The following is a 21878-nucleotide window of genomic DNA, read 5'->3' as shown; positions in this document are numbered from 1 at the left end:
TATTCTTTCACGGTACGGCTCCCTACGGCGAACCCGTGGCTTTCCCTTAGGCAGAGCCTGTTCTGCCATCTCTGACCGGTGTTGTCTCCCCCCTGCTATAGGCCGGAGCCACCTCAGTGACATTCCATATGTTGTACTGCCCGGAAACGCCCAGTCCATATGTGTAACTTCCACATGATACTTCCCTACGGGAAGGATGTGGCTTCCGCAGCGTCTCCCTGTCCACCTAAAGGGCATGCTTTCCCAGTGTTATCCAAATCTGTCTGAGTGGGTAATGTGGAACAGCAGTGGACTTCCCTGGCCTGAGCCATGTCCCATCGCCGCCTCAATAAATGCAGGGGGATCTGAAGGGTTTCGCTAGGCACTGGAAGGTGGCAGCACTAGTAGGCGTGTGACAGGCTCCCTAAGCATGATCCCAATCAGTACGGTACGTCCGACTCACGTCTCCGTTCCCTCCTTCAGGGTACGAGGGTTACATATGTGAACGAGACACTGTGTCGATGACGCCATGGGGAACGCCCTCTACGTGAACCGGTGTCTGAAAAGTTCATGCTCATCCAATCATGGCAATCGAATTTGACCAGCGACAGCCTATGACATCACTACTAGTGCGACCCAGAAGTATAAAAGGGGCGCCTAGAGAACATGTCATCCTCTTTTCGTCTGAAGGGACTGTTCAGCAGGCATCCTCGAGGCATGACTAACGACGCAGTGTCTCGTTCCCTGTTCACAGGGAACAGAGGTTACAGTCGTAACCTAGACGTTCCCTTTCGAAAGGGAACTCGCACTTCGTCGATGACGCTATGGGGAATGATGTACAATCCCACCATGCTGAGGGGAGTGCATGCCAATTATGGCAAAAACGTCAGAACTGGCAGTTTCTACCTGAAATTCCAAGAAAACACTCTCCCTTCGGGTCACATACAGGCTTGTCAGTGACATTATTCCCTGCGGTCACTGCAAGCTATAAGCCTCAAAGAGGCCTCCAAACAAGGAAAAGCCTACCAATGCTGCTCAACACCTTGAAACCAACAGCTTCCATGGAAGGGTTTCCTTTAAGGTAATAACACTTTCTGAGAGGGACATGCCAGATGCCACCAGGGAGGCTGACCTGATCAAATCTACTGATCTAGTCTTGCCAACAACCTGTCTGTTTTCCTAAACAGAGTCTCTCACATTTTTTAGACCGGAACATAGAGACGGGCATCCTGGAGAGTAGAACTCAGCATAGCGCTTTATAACCCTTGCAAACAAGGAGAGTAACTCTACTCAATCCTGGATCTACACAGTGCTTTGAAACATTGTGGAGGCTGGGCACTCTAACAAGGGACCCTAGATAAGGGGAGCGCCTACATCTCTAGTGCTGATCCAGAAGGGAGGCCTCATGAGAGTCCTAAACCTTCTAACCAGACTTATGGTTAGCTAGGAAAATAATATATATATTTGAACAGGCTCTGGGCTAGAATCAGGGAGGCTCAATGGGAGCCTACAACGTGATTATCTAATTTATTGCTAAAATCCACAAGATGGTGGGGCCACCTTCAAGGAGGATTACCAGAACTAGCCTCAGATATCATAGGTGTACTCACAGAAATACTGTGGGCCCGGTTTTTCCTACTTTACATTGCCAATGGACAGTGTACTCAGCTAGAGCGCTATCGACCCTTTAAATGAGGGGAGTACAATCTTATGCTACCTGACTATTGAGGAGGCCTATCAGAAAGGCCTACAACTTCAATTATCAAAAGTGTCAGTCAATGGCATGCTTAGGCTATAAGGGAGTGTACTCAAACCTGTCCCAAATAGGAGGGTGTACTAAAGTGAGCCCCAGTGGTGCAGGGCGAATAAACTAAAGATGTGGGTAGACAAAAAAAAACACTATGCCCAATGGAAATGGAGGCCTCAGCTATGAGGCCAACGACATTTTCACCTTATGACTTGAAAATTAATTCAAGGGGCCTAGTTAACCAACCTAAAAACTAGCTGGGAAATTTTAGCTACAATATACAGCTCTGAAAGCGGAGACCACCGCCTTACTGCTTCCAACTCTCTCTTCCCAGAGAGAGACCGGTATGACAACGCCCAGAATATACCTGCATGGGAGGCTTAGGAATAGCCTGCTACCTATGCTGCTATTTATTCTACCCTTAACATCCACTAGCATTATCGCCTAATGCCAAGGTGGGCCTAGGCTATACGACTCTTGTAGAAAGAGGAGGCCAGTACCAGGAAAAAAACTAGACCTTACAGAGATAAGCTGTAGATGATCTAAATCCAAAGAGCCTACGCTCAGATACAGAGGGACTCAGGACGAAAAAGCTACTAGCAGATCGTCTCAACAAACTCCTAGTACACATGCCTAAACCAGATATTAAGGCAGCCCTCGTGGGGATGGCACTTGAATATCCTATGTCTGAAGTTGTAGTCTCATAACAACTCTCAGAAGTGAGAGGAGACCTGCCATACAAATACAAGGTGGCTATCCATGTTGCCCAATGAGGGTCAACGCTTGGTTGGTCTATCTGGAGCTTTATACAAAGCGGTGGCCTCAGGAGAAAACCCCCAAATGGGAGGAAGCCATCCCATGCTGAACATTATATTTGAAGCTCTCGTGCACGGTGGCCTCACTAGAGATTTCTCGATGAGATGAAGCCAACCTGTACATCACTGGGTGACAAAGATTGGCACCACCTACTACATAAACCTAACAACTCTATCACAAGAGGAGGCCTATGATAAGGTTTGGATACCGACCTATAAAAAAGGGAACTTCAGGGCCCTAATTTCCTAATTTCAATATCCTATCAAACATACCCCTTAATACTTTCTAAACAGGGAACCGAGATCTAAAGTTAAACAACCTTATAATAAAGACCTACCAAGATCATCCTGCTGCTCATAGAGCGGCGGCCTAAATTTTATTCTTCGAATGAAGGCCTACCACCCAAAAGCTAGAAAGGGCACGCTTACTACCAAGCCCGACTCCAAGCATTCAATTTAATGGGAAAATATCATCATCGGTCCAGGCCTCAGGCCTGATGTAAGAAGCGCCTGGGGTAAAGAAAAAAGGTGGGAGAGGAAGAAGAGAGGAGAGGATGGTTGTTATTCACCCTCAGAGGAAGGGGATCCTTCACTGACGCTGGGAGCGCCTGTGCTCGATCACCTCCCTCAGATCCCTCTTCTTCCTCATCAGCCGTCTCCTGCTCTCTTGGGCTAGGTGCCAGCAGAGCACTTGTTGCTGGATCAGAGGATGTAAGCGATAACACATCCTCATCCAGCAGCTCACCCATGCGAGCTTCTGACTGGCGTGAGAGTGAAACACCTCTCATACTCGAGAAGAGGGCTAGAGGAGAGCGGAGTTTTCTTAGAGGAAAACTCTCACATTCTGCACAATCGGGTCTCTCAAGAGCTGATCGTGCGTGCTCTTCGCCCAAACAGTAAACGCACAAGTTGTGTGTGTCATCTGGTGTCAGAAACCTGAGACACGGATCCACACACTTCTTGAAACGCTTATCATTTGCCATAATTGTAATTGCAAATCAGACAAAACAATCCCTTCAGACAAAAAGATGATGACATGTTCTGTAGGTGCCCCTTTTATATTTCCGGGTCACACTAGTAGTGATGTCACTAGTAGTGATGTCATAGGCTGTCGCCAGTCAAATTCGATTGCCGTGATTGGATAGCTTTTCAGACACTAGTTCACGTGGAGGGTGTTCCCCATAGCGTCATAGGCGCAGTCTGAGTTCCCTTTCGAAAGGGAACTTTGTTGCATGCAACACTACACAAAAGTATCATAAAGTAGTCCATATGACTAAATTCCAAGTCCCCTGAAGCAACAGTATGTCATTTTTTTCTGTTGTATATAATATATAATAACAGTAATGCTGCTGAAGTGTTTGAGTTGAAGTGTTTAATAGACAGTCCCCCGGTTTCATAGACAAGGCTTAAGTCTAGTCACAGACTAAAATGCATTATTAAGCTGTTTTAACTGAAAACAACTTGCAATGACATATCTTAAAATAAGTCGCAGGTTGCCATTGTTTTGTCTCAAGATGCACACACCAGTAATGTTTTTTTTCTAAGGAACTTTTATAAAACCTACTTAAATGTCCTAATTAAACTAATGCCTCATCCTGGCTTAATCTAAAACCTGTCTGTGAAACCAGCCCTTTCTTTTTCAAGATTTTTTAAACAAAAAGTATGAGTAACACTTATCCTAATGGTGTGTGGGCTTAACAACATGTCAGATATGACCTCAGATTGACAACTGGATGTTCTTTGCATGTAGCAAGGGATGTCTGTCCAAAGGCTAACTGGACTGTGGAGCTTCACACATCTGACATTCACACGTTTGTGTTACGGTCAAAGGTTGCATGTTAAAACCTTCTCTGTGCAGCTCTCATCTGTTCCAGCAGCACTAAAAGCTTTCTGAGAGGCTGTTCATACTGAACAGGCACTGCAAACTGCTGTCAACATGCCTCAGCTTTTTCCTCTCCACTAGCTTTTTATTATTTATTCTGCTCTCTTTTCGCTTGAATAGAGACATTAAACCGCTTGTTATGGTTGCGAAGATTTTTAAGACATAATTTGCTAGGTTTCTGTCCAACTATTTTAGCAAATTTTAAATTTACAGTTAAAGGCACAATGCTTTAAGTAGCTTTAACGGTTTTATGCATCACTTGTTGATTGGATGTTGAGATTTGGGAGCTGCACACAAAAGTGGAAAAAAGGGCTTTTAGTTTGTTTGTTTACACAAAAAAATCTTTCCTGGAAACAAGTGTGTTTATTTTTTAACATTTTGGACTAGTTTCTCGAAGGGAGGTTAATTTCCATCCGTGGAAAAACTGAAAGAATCATTTTGTATGAATCCCTGGGTCTAGACATTGTTGATTGTGTATTATCTAAACTTTGGTTTTTAACATGTTTAATTCTGTCTTCCTCCAGCAAATCGTAGCAGATCAGAAGGAAGACGCCGAGCTGGAGTCAGGCAAAGGAGAAAAGGGGGAGAAGGGGGAGAAAAAGGAGAAGAAGGTCAAGAAGGAAAAGGAGAAGAAGGAGAAAGCAGACAAGGAGAAGCCAGAGAAGAAGGAGAAGCCAGAGAAGAAGGAGAAGCCAGAGAAGAAGGAGAAACCAGAGAAGAATGAGAAGCTAGAGAAGAAGGAGAAGCTAGAGAAGGAGAAGATAGAGAAGGAGAAGCTAGAGAAGAAGGAGGAGAAGGAGAAGCTTGAGAAGAAAGAGAAAGCAGAGAAGAAAGAGAAGAAGGAGAAGCTGGAGAAGAAAGAGAAAGCAGAGAAGAAAGAGAAGGAGAAAAAAGAGAAGAAGGAGAAGAAAAATGAGGACAAGGCCAAAAGAGAGGAGGGAGAGAAAGACAAGGAGTGTGAAAAGGAAAAAGAGAAAGTAGAGGAAGAGCCAAAGCCGGAAGATGCAGGTGCGGCAGAAACAGAACTAAAAGAGGAAGGAGAAAAAGAGGAAGAGAAAGAGGAGGAGGAGGAGGAGGAGGAGAACGCAGTGGAGGAGGAGGAGGAGGAGGAGGAGGGGAAGAAGGAGAAAGCATCTCGCCGCCCCAGGATCATGCACTGCAAAGTCAAGTTGCTGGATGATACTCTCTTTGAGTGTGAACTGGAAGTAAGCGACATACACACACAAAGCACACAACCAACGCTTTTGTTGCTTATCGAGTGCGGTGTATCATTGTCTAGTCCCGGGAGAATGACTCTGAAACTCAAGCATTGCTCAAGGGCTTTTACTTCCTTTGCTAATTGACTCTCAGACTACCAAGAGACTGTTTCTGCTGATGTGACACTTTGGCCTGCTTTTGTTGCGATCATACTGTGTGGCTCTTAAAAACAGACTGAGCTGACTCGATGTCTACCGAGAAAGCATTCTAAGCGAAACAGAACATCCTTATTAGAAGCAACTTGACCTGCAAGTCTCGCTTTACATTCACAGCTATTTCTGACGTTAGCATGTAGCGAGCTAAGCTAACAATTGAATTTCATGACCCACACAAGAGTCTATCAGAATCGAATCTACCTTATATTTAACGTTGTAATTTGAATGTGTCGAGTCTTCAGGTCTCAAGCCCTTCTAGTTTTTTTAGCTGTAACAACAATGTGTTATGCTGCTTGATATTGCTAACTGTTACTTATAATATTATTTATATTATTATCGTAATAATAAACACACTGGTTAGTAGCGCAAATTACTTTAACATTTACAGCATTATGTTATTCTTCCAGTTTTTTTTGAATCTCCACACATTCAAAGAAAATAGGTTACTTCCGGCATTGAAAAATAAGGTGGATACAAACTTACAAAGACAACTATTTATGTAGAACATACATTATATGGTTCAAAAATAGTAAGTGGAAGAGTCAGCATAATTCAACAACGTTTCAAACTGAAAAGTGCTACATTCCTGTCACATGACCTCCTTTCTTTCCAAGTGATCTATTTATCTTGTAAAAATGTCTTAACTTTTAGCAGTCCCATAATAGTAATTAATAAAAAATGTATTAGCTTTAAAAACATAAGTCTGCTTAAAACACTAAAATAGTACTATGTTGTTATGATTTAACTACATTCCTTTGTTTCCAGAAACATGCCAAAGGCCAGGAGCTGTTTGCAAAGGTGTGTGACCACTTGAACCTGTTAGAGAAGGACTATTACGGTCTGGCCATATGGGAGACACCAACCATAAAGGTACCTCAATCTGTTGTCACTTACTCACATTCTTTTAATATTTCCGGCTATTTTTTTTCTTGACAGAATGTTTTCTTCAGCTTTAATTTAGCTTTTGAAATGTTAATTCTATCATATATATGTTTTTTAAATGATTAACTGTATGTATTTTAAAAATAGTTTTGCTTTCTTCATAGTTATCAGGAGTTTTGATAGCAGTAAAGGCCTGATCACACCAAGGACGATAACTATAACTTCAAAGTTTTAATACTGAATCTAATTATATGAGAATAGATATGTTTACAGCTATAACAATAACTATTAAAAGGAACAATATCTGAATCACTTAAAGAAAATGATGAACAATAAAAACATTGAGAGCCAATCAGAATCCATCCAACTTTAAAGAGCTTGAGCATTTAAAACGGCAAATGATTCAAATGCAGAACTTGCTTACAATTATACAGAACGTTTGGCGGGGAAGCTGATATAGTTATTGTTGTAGTTATCTTAGAGTTATCATTCTTGGTGTAAACAGGCCTTTAGTTAAAGCTTCCTTTTTCTTTCAGACATGGCTGGACTTTACTAAGGAGATCAGACGGCAAGTACAAGGTGAGTAACCGTTCAGCTCGTTGGTATATGTTATAATTATCAGAAAGTCAGTCTCTATTTTCTGTTGTTGCTATTTTAAATCATGTTTACATATATCTAGGCACCAACTATGATTTCACATTCAATGTGAAGTTCTACCCTCCTGATCCTGCCCAGCTATCAGAAGACATCACCAGGTGAACAGTACTTTCTTTATTCTATATATAATGTGCAGACACACCACAGTCTCTCTGGAGTTCTTGCCAGGCGATTTTATTTTTTCAATGACCTTTGCATTCACCCATCTTTTTCTCTGTCTTTCCTTAACGTTTCTTTTGGCTAATGTCTAGGATTATAGCCGTATAGAAATAAAATCGGTTTGGTGAAATGGCTTAGTGAGATTATCAAATCACAAATGCTGCGATCTAATGAAATATATTCGCTGCGGGCAGTGCCAGTCCTAGACTTTTGGGGGCCCTAAACAAAACATTCTGAGGGGGGCCCCTGTCAGTGCATTCAGAAAAACACCCAAATTTTAAGAGCAGTGAGTGATTCTCTTGCTTTCCTTGCTTTCTTGTTGTTTGTTTAACATTAAATGACAGAGACAGCAGCAGGTTTATTATTATATGTTTATTATATTATCTAATATATTAATAAGTGTTTGATTATTTTCCCAACTGTTTATGTTCCCTGAAGACAGAACTGACTGCATTTAAATGAAAACTCGACAAGATGGATATTTTAACACAAACTGTATTTGGCCGTTTAAGCACACGCCGAAGTCCAAAGTAACCTGTACTTGTCGATGTTTCGTTCTATCTCGGATCGTATATATTTATAGATATATAAATGTATATGTATGTGAATTGAATTGGAACCACAAGAATAAAACAATTCTAAAATTCCATCTCTACTTATATCCATTTCCAACCATATTGGACAGTAATTTGTCTCTCTCTATTCCTCTATTCTCTCTATTGCTCACTCACTAATTTTAAAACTAATCTCTGTTACTTGCCAGATTAAATCATTAATAAAATGGAAAGCCTCCTGCTGTTTCGTACCAAGTGAGCATGCAATTCTCTAGCCAGTTTCATTATCACACTCGTAAATTACAAAACCCCTTTCACCCTGAATAATCACAGCGGCACACTGACGTCACTTTACTGTTGTTGTCACGGTACCAGTTTTTGACTCTTGTGTATTACATTCTGCTACAAAATCTTGTCCCAACTTGTAACGTGATATCCTGGCGCATAAGGTCATAATGTCTTTGAGTTTTTGAGCTTAAATGAAATTATTTGCACTGCGCAGGTACTACTTGTGTTTGCAGCTGCGGAAGGACATCAAGAATGGCCGTCTGCCCTGTTCTTTCGTGACCCTGGCCCTGCTGGGCTCTTACGCCCTGCAGTCTGAGTTGGGTGAATACGACCCAGAGGTTCACGCCAGTGACTATGCCAAGGAGCTCCAGCTGATCCCAGGACAGACCAGAGAGCTTGAGGAGAAAGTCATGGAGCTTCACCGCACATACAGGTGATCATGACTGTTTCTTGTTGGTGGGGTGATGATTATGATTTATTTACATACATATATACTTATGATAAATGGATTTTTGGGAAACTTTTGTTAAGGCAGGGGAATTAAAAGCACATTTTCTAGAGGTTAAGATTAAAATATGTTTTTGCGCTTTTTGCATGTTTCGTTATTAAGTTAATGTTATGATCCTGAGTAAAATTAGATAAGAATTTAGTGTGTTGCACTTTCAAATATACTGTCAGGTTTGCAGGATATATGTAGCATGTTTTTTCCCCCTGCAGATCTATGAGTCCGGCTCAGGCTGATATGATGTTCCTGGAGAATGCCAAAAAACTGGCCATGTATGGGCTTGATCTCCACCAGGCAAAGGTACAGTAGATTGACAGAAGGCACTTTCCACGAATGCAATACGAAAAATAAGGGTTTACAGGTTGTCTTTCCTTCTTTATATGTTTGCAACACAGTTTGAAATCCAGGGTTTTCTTTTCTATCAATAAATTTGAAATAAACATCGATATCAATTAAATAAAATCTTTAACATTTAAAAATAAATTAAATGCAAAAATTTTATATGCCAGCATTATTTAAATGAAGTTGTTTTGTAGTTATTGATACACTTATAAACATTTATTTGATCATTTGTTTTTTGCAATAACTTTGGTTGTTGATTGGGTTATAATAATAGTAATAATAATAATAATACATACATTTACAAGCCTCCATTTACTGCAGCGTGCTGTGACTCAAAATACATTCAATTACGCCTCAGTTAGACAATGTGACTTTCCCCAGAATTGATTAAACCACCTGCTTTATGAGAAATCATCAGTCTGAGCTGTCATATAAAACGTCCTTCATATCACAGGAGCGCTTGTGATAAAAGCATTGCATGTCCTGCCACTGCTCAGATTTGGTAGCTGAAACCAGGTCAATCTGTTTGCATCAAGTCTTGGATTTAAATAAATGATAGAATTCACTTTTTTAAAAGTGAAGCAGGGGCGCCTCCTAGTGGTAGAGCTTTGTAAAATGCTTGTTTACACTACCTCAAATCTTGAGTCAAAAGATGATATGAGTCAAAAGATGATAACAGAATACTGTTTTCTCTTTCTGTCAGGATCTGGATGGGGTGGATATAATGTTGGGGGTTTGCTCCAGTGGCCTGATGGTGTATAAGGACAAGTTGAGGATTAATCGATTCCCCTGGCCAAAAGTTCTCAAAGTCTCCTACAAACGCAGCAGTTTCTTCATCAAGATACGGCCATCTGATGTATGTGTACACAGACTTAAAAATACTGAATTTAATCAAGCCACATTACATTTAGTTTCAAGTTTTGTTTTGTTTTTTGAACATTAAGTTAAGTTAACATTAAGTCTGACATCACATATATTGTAAAGATTATTATTAAGACACAATCTAAAAACAGTTTTAGGATATGTCATATGTCAGGATATGTCCATGAAATGAAAGGAAGCTGTCATTGCTCACCATCATATTGTTTCCAAACCATACATCTTTCACTCTGATGTAACTGTCAGATGAAACATGGCTACATTAGACATGCTTTGTCGAGTTTGGCGTCACAAGATGCGAGGAATCAACATCATATTACTCAGAAGTAGCATTTTTACAGCAAATGTAATTCTTTGGAATAAAATGAAATATAAAATGTAATCAGTATCATATCACATTTTATATTAAAAAACAGTTTGACAGTTCCCAATTTTTCAATTAAAAAAAATGGAATACATTTTTTCAATTTTAACCATTCTTTTATATTATCCAGATACTGATGTTTGGAATGTAAAATAAATGATCTTTATTCACAGTCTAATGTTTAATACAACATAAAAAAATAAAATAAAATAAAAAGATAAAAGTTATTTTTTTTAAATAATGTATTCAGTTGTCTATTTTTCAGTCAGCATAATTAACTGGAAAATTCTTTGAAATTCTAAAAATTAAACACTACATGAAGTCAAGGAGTCTCACATATACTCTATATCTAGTTTGTTAATTTCATCATAATATTTAATAACTATTGGTGATTTTTCTGTTCATGACAATCACCTGTATGTGCAGTTATCATTTGTTGGAATACATTTTCTTTTTAACACTTTTTAAAAAAAAAATTCAGCTGGAACATTACGAAAGCGCCATTGGCTTTAAACTGCCCAACTACAAGGCCGCCAAAAAGCTGTGGAAAGTATGTGTGGAGCATCACACATTCTTCAGGTATAAATATCAAGCAATGCGTCACAACATGTATTCACATCTTAGTAACTGTTTGTTTTTATAAATTGATTTGAGTCCACATACTTTATGAAGAGATGTAAACTCTTCTGTCCCAGGTTGACATCCACAGAGGCGGCCACTACTCCCAGGAAGTTTCTGGCTCTGGGATCAAAGTTCCGCTACAGCGGGCGTACTCAGGCTCAGACCCGTCAAGCCAGCTCCATGATTGATAGACCTGCCCCCCATTTCCAGCGCTCTGCCAGTAAGAGGGCATCCCGCAGCTTAGATGGAGGTGTGTAACCATCTATGAAATTATTTTTCTCTTCCATTTTGATTTACTGTATTCAGCTCTGATTGCCTATGGGTACAGCAAGTTATATTGAAAATAGAGGCAGATGATTGGCAAACTTTGTTGGATTCTGGTCAATCACTGCAAGTTACCTCAGGGAGTTGACATCACAAGTCTGATACTTGCTTTTGCTCTGCTTGAGATCTCATTTTCTCTTTCATTCTCTCTCCTTCTTTCAACCTCTCTCCATTTCTCTAATGTACTTCCCTTGGGAAGGTTCAGACTCCTTATGTAAGTTGTTCTGCAAGCAATCTGTTTTTATTTGAGCTGTGAGCAGAAGTCGTTTGTCTCTGCTGGCTTTACACTGAAGGACAGATACATTCTGCATTCAGGCTACTCTCTGTGTCCACAGCAAACAAACCCACTAACAATCATATGTTGGACAGCTTTCTCAGTCTTCAAGCATGGGTTTTGACTATGGCTATTCTTGGACAGAAATGTTAAGTCATGTTGTCAATTGTGTATATTTGAAATGAGTATGTGATTAAACTCCATTTCACACTCTTGCTGCCTCCATTTGGCCAAATTCCAAAACAACATATCATACTTCATGAAAAAAAATAAAAACCCACAATGCATACTCTAAAAAAAACAGGGAAACTTCAGCATACTTTTAAAAAGAGTACTTATTATGAAAACAATATACTTTAAAAGTACTTTATTTTAAAATACTTTAAAAGAGTATATTTAAGTGTGAAATTAATGTTTTTGCAATTAAATGAAAATGTTTTATAGTTGTATTTATGTACTATACATTTTTTATAGTATTACATGAAATTAGCTGAACTTTAGAGTGCTTTTTGACCCACCTAAGAACATGTTTATATGTCATTTCATAATTACTTGCACTGCCTTTGAAATATGGTTCAAGTGTACTGTTTAATGTACTGACAAGCATTTATGGTAAACTAAACATGTTCAATCGCCGTTTGTCAGGTAATGGAATGTCTGAGAGGGGCCATCCCGTAATCTAGTGATTGTAGGCGTTAGTCAGCATCTGTGAATTGGCCTTTAAATGGATAATTCACCCCCCAATTTTTTTTTTTCCCATCATTTACTCAACCTCAAGTTGTTCCAAATCTGTATGAGTTTCGTTCTTCTGCTGAACACAAAAGAAGATATTTTGAAGAATGTTGGTAACCAGCCTGTATAGCCATTGACTTACATCGTAGGAAAAAAACTATGACTATGGAGTTTTTTCATAAAAAAAATGTTTTACTACAAAGTTTTTAGAAGTATTTGTTCTATTAAATGTATTATATTTATTTTAGTTAAATTTTTGTGTGTTTAATAGAGTATGGAGTATTCATTTTAGAAACATGCTAAAATCAGACTTAAATTTACTGACAGTCCTTTTCAGAGTTACTACCAATGGAAAGTGTTCCAAATCAGTCTCTTGTGGTTTTATTTTGATTAAAGCAGCTGGCTGTGTAGATGGAGACAGCTCACTAGAGATTGGAACAGAGCCACGTGTCTCTGAGGTAAAGTGAAGGTGTTTTCTTGTGGTATAAATAAACTGTGGTTGCTTTAGGCAGTGCAGGTGAACTCACTGTGGGAGAAAAATCACAGCAGTGGTGTGATCCAGAAAAGCAACCCTAGTTAACCCACTGATCATTTAATTATTCATCCTTAGGTAGAATACGGACCCAGACTTAATTACTTTCTGCATTCATCAGAGATGGACACCGTTGGTTATTTATTACATAAAAATTCCATGAAGTGAATCTTACATAGTCTTTTAAAGATTTCAGTTGTTGCAATTCGCAAATGACCCTCCCTGAAATGCTTATAAAAGGAATAGCAAGACAGAATGATTGCTGTTTTGAGTTTGATTAACAAGTTGGTTCCTGAAAAATTTAAATGAAGGTAAGTTTGGTATTGTTTATTCTTGTGGATAACAACTCCAAGCATGTACCTGTGAAGACAATGAAGTCTATGCAGAGTGAGATTTCTAGTTCCTGAAGCAATTGTTTATGTTGCAGTTTGATTGTCAGGTCAGGCTTTGCCCAGAGAATTTCTCACAGGCCGACAGGAGCTTGATCAGCTCAAAAGGAGTGAGAGAAAAAAAATTTGCAGGATGATTGGTTTGTGCTCCTTGGCTGCACTCTTTCAGAAACCTCTTTTTCCTGAGGTGGAGCTTTATTCCCTCAGCTTGTTCTTCTTTCCTCCTAAAGTTCCTAATCTTACGAAAAACAACAGTATCTGTCACTGTATCTGTTTTGTTTACATGATTTTGAAGATCGTTTCATATTTGAGATGACTCAAAAGACTATTTTAACTTGCCCAAAAAACAGCATGCTGTTTTATATATATATATATACATACATACAATTAAGTGTTCTTAAAGAGAGTCCACTTTCATGACTATTTTTCTTAACACATTTTTAAAAAGTGCACTTTGTAATTAAAAACTTTTAAATTTATAGTAAGTACTTTTTCAATTATTTAAAAAATCTTTTGCTGTGCTTTAAAGAAGTACACTTATTTTAATGTGTTGACTGACATAGTAAATCACATGTAAAGTACTTCATTAAAGGGGAACTTGGCAACTATTTCAATTTAATAAATCCGTTTAGAAATCATTTGGATGGTTAAATAACCTGTTCTGGTGAGAATGGTGACTTTCCCCGCACCCCCCATCGTTCCCCAGCGGAAAACGTACTCGGTTACTAACGTAACCTCGGTTCTCTCTAGAAGAGGGAACGAGTACTGCGTAAGATATCTTACGCTCGGGGAAAATCCTTTTTCCGCGAGATATTGAAGCCAAAAATTATCCTTAATTTTGTAATAATGCAAAACGCGTTGCAGCAGCAATGCAGACATAGGCGAGACAGCTCGCGCGCCTATTGGCTGCTCTGCGGCAACTGCAGCAGCCTATCGAGCGAGGCCTGGCGTGACGTCAGACCCAATCAGGGCACTTCGCGCCCGCTGCGTCACGTCCCGCCGAAATGGGCGTGGTCTAGGCCTATAAATATCGCTCGCAGGCAGCTATTATCTGGTTTTTCATCATCGAAGCAACCAGAGCGTGTGCATGCACGGCAAGATACGCAGTACTCGTTCCCTCTTCTAGAGAGAACCGAGGTTACGTTAGTAACCGAGTACGTTCTCTTACGAGAGGTCTCTCGTACTGCGTAAGATATCTTACGCTAGGGGACCCAGTGTAAAACGCCGTGCGTGCTGAGATCTGACACCAAAGACCCAAGGGCGAAAGCCCGGGGTACATATAGTGCACAAACACTCAGTGAACTCACAGAGAGTCCGGGAAGAAGGAGGGGTGCAGCCTCACTTTTCCACATAAAGTAGCGTCGAAGGGACGCAAATTTCATCATACAGACAGGGCGGGGTACGGCCTGAACAGATGGGAAAAAATGTGGGTCTTACACAGTTTGCCCAGCTTTAAACTGTCGAAAATTGAGCTGTGCTCAGTAAACGCAGCATTCTGAGCTGAACGCATCAGGTCAGATGATACTGGTAGTCTAGACCGACAGCAGCCTGGCCTGCAGGGCGGGAACCTCTAGGTCACATGTGTCAAACTCAAGGCCCGCGGGCCAAATCCGGCCCGCCACATTATTTTATGTGGCCCGCGAGAGCATATGGGTGTCTTAAAATTAGGAATGCAATCAATTTTAGGCTGCCGAAAATTTTCGGCCGAAAATAACATTTTCGTTTTTTGGCCGAAATATACTAAAAAGCCGCCGCGCCCCTCCGTGTTCGGCGATGGTTTGACTCTGGCTCAGCGTGTTTTATGACTTTGCGTGCGAGTCCGCTTCCGAACATGCATAACTTCGTTCCGTTCCCCTCGGTTCCGCTGTGTGTGTGCGCTGTGCTCTCCGCGCCGTGTCCACAGCGCGTTCTGCTCAATGTTCCGCAAGCAACGTCCGTGTGTGTGTGTGTGTGTGTGAGTGTTGCGAGTTCTGCTCACGCTCATTGGAAAGGCAAAGTCCGCTTAAAAAACCTGCCGACATGAAATTTCTCTGGACTTGTTTCTTTTTGCAATAGTAGGCCTACTACTCTGCTGTAACATGGTGTATAGCCGTGCTGGGCAACACTGGTAAAATTACACGAATCACGATCCTCTCGTTCACTGGTCCTCTCCCTGATCTGCTCCTGCTCTGACAAAAATAGCTTTGTAGTACTATAGGCCTACTTTATTTCGACAATTGGTAAAAAAAAAAATTCTGTTAAATCTGATTCTGCTGCATAGAACTGATTAAAGAATAATATATTGATATTTTATATTATTTTAAAATAGGTACCAGTATTAGCCTTTTCACCATTTGTATCACCCCGCTTGTCTGTGTTTGCACCACTTGCATCATTAAGCCAGTAGGTGGCGACAAGTGACTGTCTTTAGGAGTGAACAATTGAACTTTAAACTGATTAGTTTTAAAAAGATTGCACTGGTTTTTGATTGAAATGTAACATCTATGCAAAATAATCCTTGAAAGATTTCTCATTTAAGGCCATTCCCGTTTGGAATATGTGTATTGTCAACAATAAGCAGAAACATTCTGCATTTCCATTTTGTAGTGTGGATCATTCATTGCAACATTTATCCTCATTCTCATTTTTAAGAATCTGTTATCTTGACAAATAATTTATGCTACTGCCCACTGACATGCTTTTAAAGCTATTGTTATCCCCCCAAAAAATTTGGCCTTTAAACACCTTAAAATGCACATATGTAGGTCAGAGAAATCCAAATTTTATCAGGGGAGCATGCCCCCGAACCCCCCTAACTACCTCACATTTGAATACGCATGACTGTGTGGTAATGTGTGCTGGTGTGGCTAGTACAGTGCCAGAGCTGAATTTTGAGCCAGTTTGCCCCTGCATATATACAATAATACAATATTATCTGTATCAAATCATTATTACCCAGCTCCTGATGTTTCGGGCTCATCCCCTGATGTTTTTAAAACCTAGAAACACCCCTGCAAATGCATATACAATATTTGTAACTTAAATAAGTAATAATCAAATAAAGAGACAATATATTAACATTTTAAAAGTCTTACAGTTACAACCGGCCCTTTGAGGGCAGCCATAATGCTGAAGTGGCCCTCAGTGAAAATGAGTTTGACACCCCTGCTCTAGGTTATAAAACCTTATAAATGTAGACGGGGAGGCCCAGCCTGCCGCCATACAAATATCTTGCAAGGCAATCCCACTCGACCAAGCCCACGAAGAGGCCATGCCTCTTGTGGAATGCGCTCTGACACCCAAAGGGCACTGCATGCCCTTGGAGGCGTATGCCAGCGCTATAGCATCAACTATCCATCTGGATAGGCTCTGTTTCGACGCGGCTAGTCCCTTAGAACGTCCGCTAAACGAAACAAAGAGCTGTTCCGTCTGTCTGAAAACAGACGAGCGAGACACATAAGCTCGTAATGCCCTGACTGGGCAAAGGAGGCTCGCGTCTCTTTCCTCATCAGGGACCGGTAGGGCTGACAGAGAGATAATCTGCGCCCTAAACGGTGTGTTGAGGGATTTTGGAACATAACCGTGCTTAGGTTTGAGTATAACTTTTGAGTCATTGGGCCCAAACTCCATGCACGCCGCGCTCACAGAGAGCGCGTGCAGATCCCCTATGCGCTTCACCGAAGCGAGAGCCAGCAAAAACACCGTTTTGAAAGACAGGTGTTTCAAATCGATTGACTGTAAAGGCTCAAATGGCGCACCTTTCATGGCTTCCAGAACCGTAGAAAGGTCCCATACGGGGACTGAGGGAGGTCTGGGAGGATTCAGTCTCTTAGCTCCTTTAAGGAAGCGGATGACTAAATCGTTCCTTCCTATTGACTGACCAAGCGTTGTTTCTGAGAACGCTGCTATAGCCGCCACATAAACTTTGAGCGTGGAGGGGGCCCTGCCCCCATCCAACAGCTCTTGTAGGAAGGAAAGCACCTCCGTCACATCACAATTTGTGGGTGACACACCACGGGCTGTGCACCAGCCCGAAAACACTGACCATTTCGAAGAATAGAGTCGTCTTGTAGACGGAGCTCTAGCCTGCGTGATCGTGTTTAATACTCCTTTAGGGAGTCCAACATGTACCCGTTGATGGCCCAGACATGAAGGGACCATAGATCCGGGTGAGGATGCCAGATCGAGCCGCGGGCCTGTGAGAGGAGATCTCTCCTCACTGGTACTGGCCACGGGGCAGTACTTGCTAACTGCATCACGGCTGGGAACCAAGGTTGGTTTTTCCAGAACGGTGCTACCAGCAGTACTGAGCATCCTTCTTCCCTGATCCGTTCTATCACTTGAGGCAGGAGAGAGACGGGGGGAAAAGCATAGAGCGGGCGGCGGGGCCACACATGGGCCAGCGCGCTCCTGCTCTTGGAGAAAAATTCTTGACAGTGAGCGTTTTCTTGAGACGCAAACAGGTCCACTTCCGCTCTGCCGAATTTCTTCCACAGCAGTTGGACTGTCTGTGGGTGTAGGGACCATTCGCCTGCCGGAACATTGTTCCTGGACAGTCTGTCTGGTCCTATATTCATGATCCCTGGCACGTGCGCTGCTCTGAGCGAGCGCAGGTTGCACTGAGCCCATACCAGGAGGCGTTCTGCCAGCCTGTACAGTCTCTCGGATCTGATGCCGCCCTGGCGATTTATGTAGGATACCACAGACATGTTGTCCGAGCGGACCAAGACGTGGTGACCTTTTTTTAGGGACAAAAACGCGTCAGCGCGTTGTCCACTGCCAGCATTTCGAGGCAGTTTATGTGCAGGAGCTTCTCCCGTTCTGACCACTGGCCGAAGAACGGTCTGCCCTCGAGCAGCGCTCCCCATCCCGAGGTGGACGCGTCCGTGGACACCACTTTCACCCTCGAGGAAGTCCCCAGGCTTACACCTGATTGGTACCAGTCGTTCGCTTTCCAGGGTTTCAGAGCTGTAACGCATTTCTGATTGACCCTGAGGCGAAGCAAACCGGGTGCCCACGCTTTGCGTGGGACTCGCGCTTTCAGCCAAAACTGCAGCGGGCGCATGCGGAGCAGACCCAGCTGGAGTACTGACGATGCTGAGGCCATGAGACCTAGCATCTTCTGAAATCTTTTGAGCGGGACAGACGCGCCGCAGCGAAAAGAGTTCGCTGTGCGTCGAATGTCTACCGCGCGCTGTTGTGATAGTCGAAAGATATTTTCTGACTGGGTGACAGGGAGCTCTTCGCCCAATTGACACTCAGACCCAAATCCTCGAGGTGATCGAGTAAAATGGTCGTGTGTTCTATGAGCACTGCGCGAGATTGCGCTAGAATCAGCCAATCGTCCAAATAATTCAGCACTCGCATGCCTCTCATTCTGAGGGGTGCGAGCGCCGCGTCCATGCACTTCGTAAATGTACGGGGTGCTAGGGACAAACCGAACGGCAGGACTGTGTACTGATATGCCTGGCCCTCGAAGGCGAATCTCAAAAATCGCCTGTGACGTGACGCTATCTGTATTTGAAAATACGCGTCTTTCAGATCTATTGACACAAACCAATCTCCTTGGCGAATCTGCACAAGGATTTGCCTGGTCGTGAGCATCCTGAACTGTCGCTTCACAAGCACTTTGTTCAGTTGCCTTAGATCTAGTATGGGTCTGAGACCCCCGTCTTTTTTCGGTACCAGGAAGTATCTGCTGTATAGCCCTCCTTCGCTCTGATCTTGAGAGAGGGGTTCTATGGCCCCTTTTCTCAATAGTTTCGTCACTTCGGCTCGAAGTAGATGTGCTACTTCTGTTTTTACCGTGGTCTCGACGCGCGCCACATAGCGGCGAGGGCGTCGGCGAAACTGCAGCGAATAGCCTCTTTTTATAATGTTCAGCACCCACTTCGAAACCCCGGGCAGCTTTGCCCATGCGTCTGCATGGATAGCTAGGGGTCGAATACGAAGCGCGCTCCGCTCGCTCAGCGATGGAGAAGCTTCTGTGTGCTGTAACACAAGCGTGTCGCTCGTGACATTTGAGGCATGGGGCGCGCTGATGACAGCGGGCAGATTGCCCGCGCTCGACTCCTCTACGGTGGTTAACCGCGAGGGGGAGGGCTGGGCGGTTCCCGTGGGAACTGTCATGTCTATGTGTGGATGTGGGCGCGGGACAGCGGGCACATTTATCACACCGAAAACATCGTTCGCTTGCGTGAAGCGAGTGCACGTTGGTTTCGTTTTTACAGAAACCGTGAGACATGCATAACGTGGTGTTAGTGGGCACTGGGTAGTGGGCACATTCACCATGTTTGAAGCGCAACCGACCTGAGTCGGTTTTATGTGCGCGAGCCCTGTGTGACAGGCTGTGCTTATGTGTAGGGATGGGCACTGGGCAGTGGGCATTCTTACTACACACGAAACACCATCGGCCGTGGCCGGGACACCAGAAAATACGCTCTTTTGGGGATTTATCTGGGTAGCCGTGAAAACGGCATTTGTGTGCAGGCAAGCGGGTGACAGAACCGACTTGTTGGCTGCAGAAAACACTGGAACAGTCACATTTTCTGGAACTGGACGAGCGAATAGCTTTGGTGTGAGTCCGGCCGCAGCGGGACTGGAACACCGTCGTTTTCCTAGCTGTGCTAGGACGACTTCGGGGCCTCGGGCTTCACCGTAACCTTAGGTCGCGGGCCGCGTCCTGCGGGGCGGCGACCGGATGAGCGGGAGCGCGGTCTCGCGCTTCTGGCCTGGCGGCGCTGTGAAGTGGAGGCGGTGGACGGTGGCTGTGGCTGTGAGCTCTGAGCAGACGGTTTCGCACGGCCTGCTGCAGAGCTGGAGCGCTTCGGGAGGAAGTGCTTCATAGCCTGAGACGCTTTCTGTACCTCTGCGAATCTCTCCGCGAAATCTTTGACGGAGGATCCGAAGAGGCCTGCGGCGGAAAGCGGGGCGTCGAGGAACGCGGTGCGCTCAGACTCGGCCATTTCCGAGAGCGTCAGCCATAGATGTCTCTCAGACACGGTGAGAGAAGCCATAGTCCGTCCAATGGCTTGCGCTGCGGACTTAGTAGCACGAAGGGCGAGGTCCGTGGCACTCCTTAAGTCCGGCACGCAGATCGCGTCAGGTCCTTCCTCATCCAGCTTACGGAGGAGATCGGCCTGGAAGATCTGGAGCGTTGCCATGGTATGCAACGCTGACGCAGCTTGCCCGGCGGCGGAGAAAGCGCGGTGGAGCAAGCTCGACGTCGTGCGGCAAGCTTTAGAGGGTAGGGCCGGCTTAGCGCGCCGTCCAGCGGAGGGCGGGCATAAGTGGGCCGCTATCGCCTCTTCAACCGGCGGCAGCGAGAGGTATCCTTTGTTCTTGGCATCGTCAACGGCGGAGAATGCCAAAGAAACAGCAGGACGCACTCTAGCAGAATAGGGGGCGGGGCGCTCCAGGACTTGGCGACTTCTTCGTGTAACTCAGGAAGAAAAGGCGCCGGTCTGGACACAGGTGAAGCGCGCTCCCCAGGCAGGAAAAATCCATCCAGCCGGTTGTGAGCGGGCTGCTCAGGCGAAGACCACTCGAGGCCGAGGCTCGCCGCGGCCTGTGCGAGTACTCGCATGAGTTCCGTCTCGATGGAAGCTCTCTTGCCTGACGAAGTGCGGGCAGGGGGCGCGGGGTCCTCAGAGCCCGCCCAATCCTCACTGCCTGACGCCAGGATAGAGCAGGAATCATCCTCTCCCAGCAGGGCTTCCTCATCCGCGATATCAACGGAAGCGGCGGCAGACGGCGGCCGCTGTCCGTCAGGAAGCGAAACAGAAGAAGCCGGGGAAGCAAGCGGGCGAACCGGCGAGCTTTGGCGGCTGAGGGAGGGTTCCGGGGCCCGCTGGGCACGGCGCTTTTTACGGCGCGACGCCGCGGCGGGCGGGGGAGCAGTCTCGGTGAAGACGGCTAGGCGAGTCCTCAGAGTCGCCATTGCCATCAGCTCGCAGTGAGGGCATCCGCCGTCAGCGAGCGCGAGAGCTGCATGTTCCTCACCCAGGCAGGAAACGCAGATCACGTGGCGGTCCCCGTCGCTGAGTGTGGCTCTGCACGAGCCGCAGGAAGGCATCTTTAAAAAGACGCTAGCTCTTTTAGAAATGTGTGTCGCGGCGGCGACACACACACACAGAAATACAGTGTAATAAAGAGAAGGATATAAGCGCCGGAAAGCGCAGCAGGAAGGCAGGAAGGCGGCGCGGCCAGCGACTTCAGTGACTCGTCCCGCTGAAGGTGCTCTCTCTCGACGGCGCGGCTCCTAATCCAGCTCCAGCGATGCGTGTGCTTCGCTTGAAGGATGAAAAATCAGATAATAGCTGCCTGCGAGCGATATTTATAGGCCTAGACCACGCCCATTTCGGCGGGACGTGACGCAGCGGGCGCGAAGTGCCCTGATTGGGTCTGACGTCACGCCAGGCCTCGCTCGATAGGCTGCTGCAGTTGCCGCAGAGCAGCCAATAGGCGCGCGAGCTGTCTCGCCTATGTCTGCATTGCTGCTGCAACGCGTTTTGCATTATTACAAAATTAAGGATAATTTTTGGCTTCAATATCTCGCGGAAA

General features: G+C 44.2%; 1 protein-coding gene across 8 annotated transcripts in view; it reads left to right on the top strand.

Annotated features, from left to right (window-relative positions):
• epb41a (erythrocyte membrane protein band 4.1a) overlaps positions 1-21878 on the top strand; it is a 74247-nt gene that overhangs the window by 22999 nt on the left and 29370 nt on the right. For all 8 annotated transcript variants that reach the window (XM_082186708.1, XM_082186705.1, XM_082186707.1 and 5 more), the window contains exons 3-11: positions 4948-5628; positions 6601-6705; positions 7254-7296; positions 7397-7472; positions 8590-8808; positions 9093-9180; positions 9926-10078; positions 10947-11044; positions 11161-11336. In XM_082186708.1, coding sequence (XP_082042834.1) covers positions 4948-5628; positions 6601-6705; positions 7254-7296; positions 7397-7472; positions 8590-8808; positions 9093-9180; positions 9926-10078; positions 10947-11044; positions 11161-11336 — 1639 coding nt within the window. The remainder of the gene's footprint in view (positions 1-4947; positions 5629-6600; positions 6706-7253; positions 7297-7396; positions 7473-8589; positions 8809-9092; positions 9181-9925; positions 10079-10946; positions 11045-11160; positions 11337-21878) is intronic.

The sequence above is a fragment of the Leuciscus leuciscus genome (genome assembly GCF_965113295.1).
Source record: "Leuciscus leuciscus genome assembly, chromosome: 12".
In the NCBI taxonomy this organism is placed as follows: Eukaryota; Metazoa; Chordata; class Actinopteri; order Cypriniformes; family Leuciscidae; genus Leuciscus; species Leuciscus leuciscus.
This window is presented reverse-complemented; position numbering and strand designations above follow the sequence as displayed.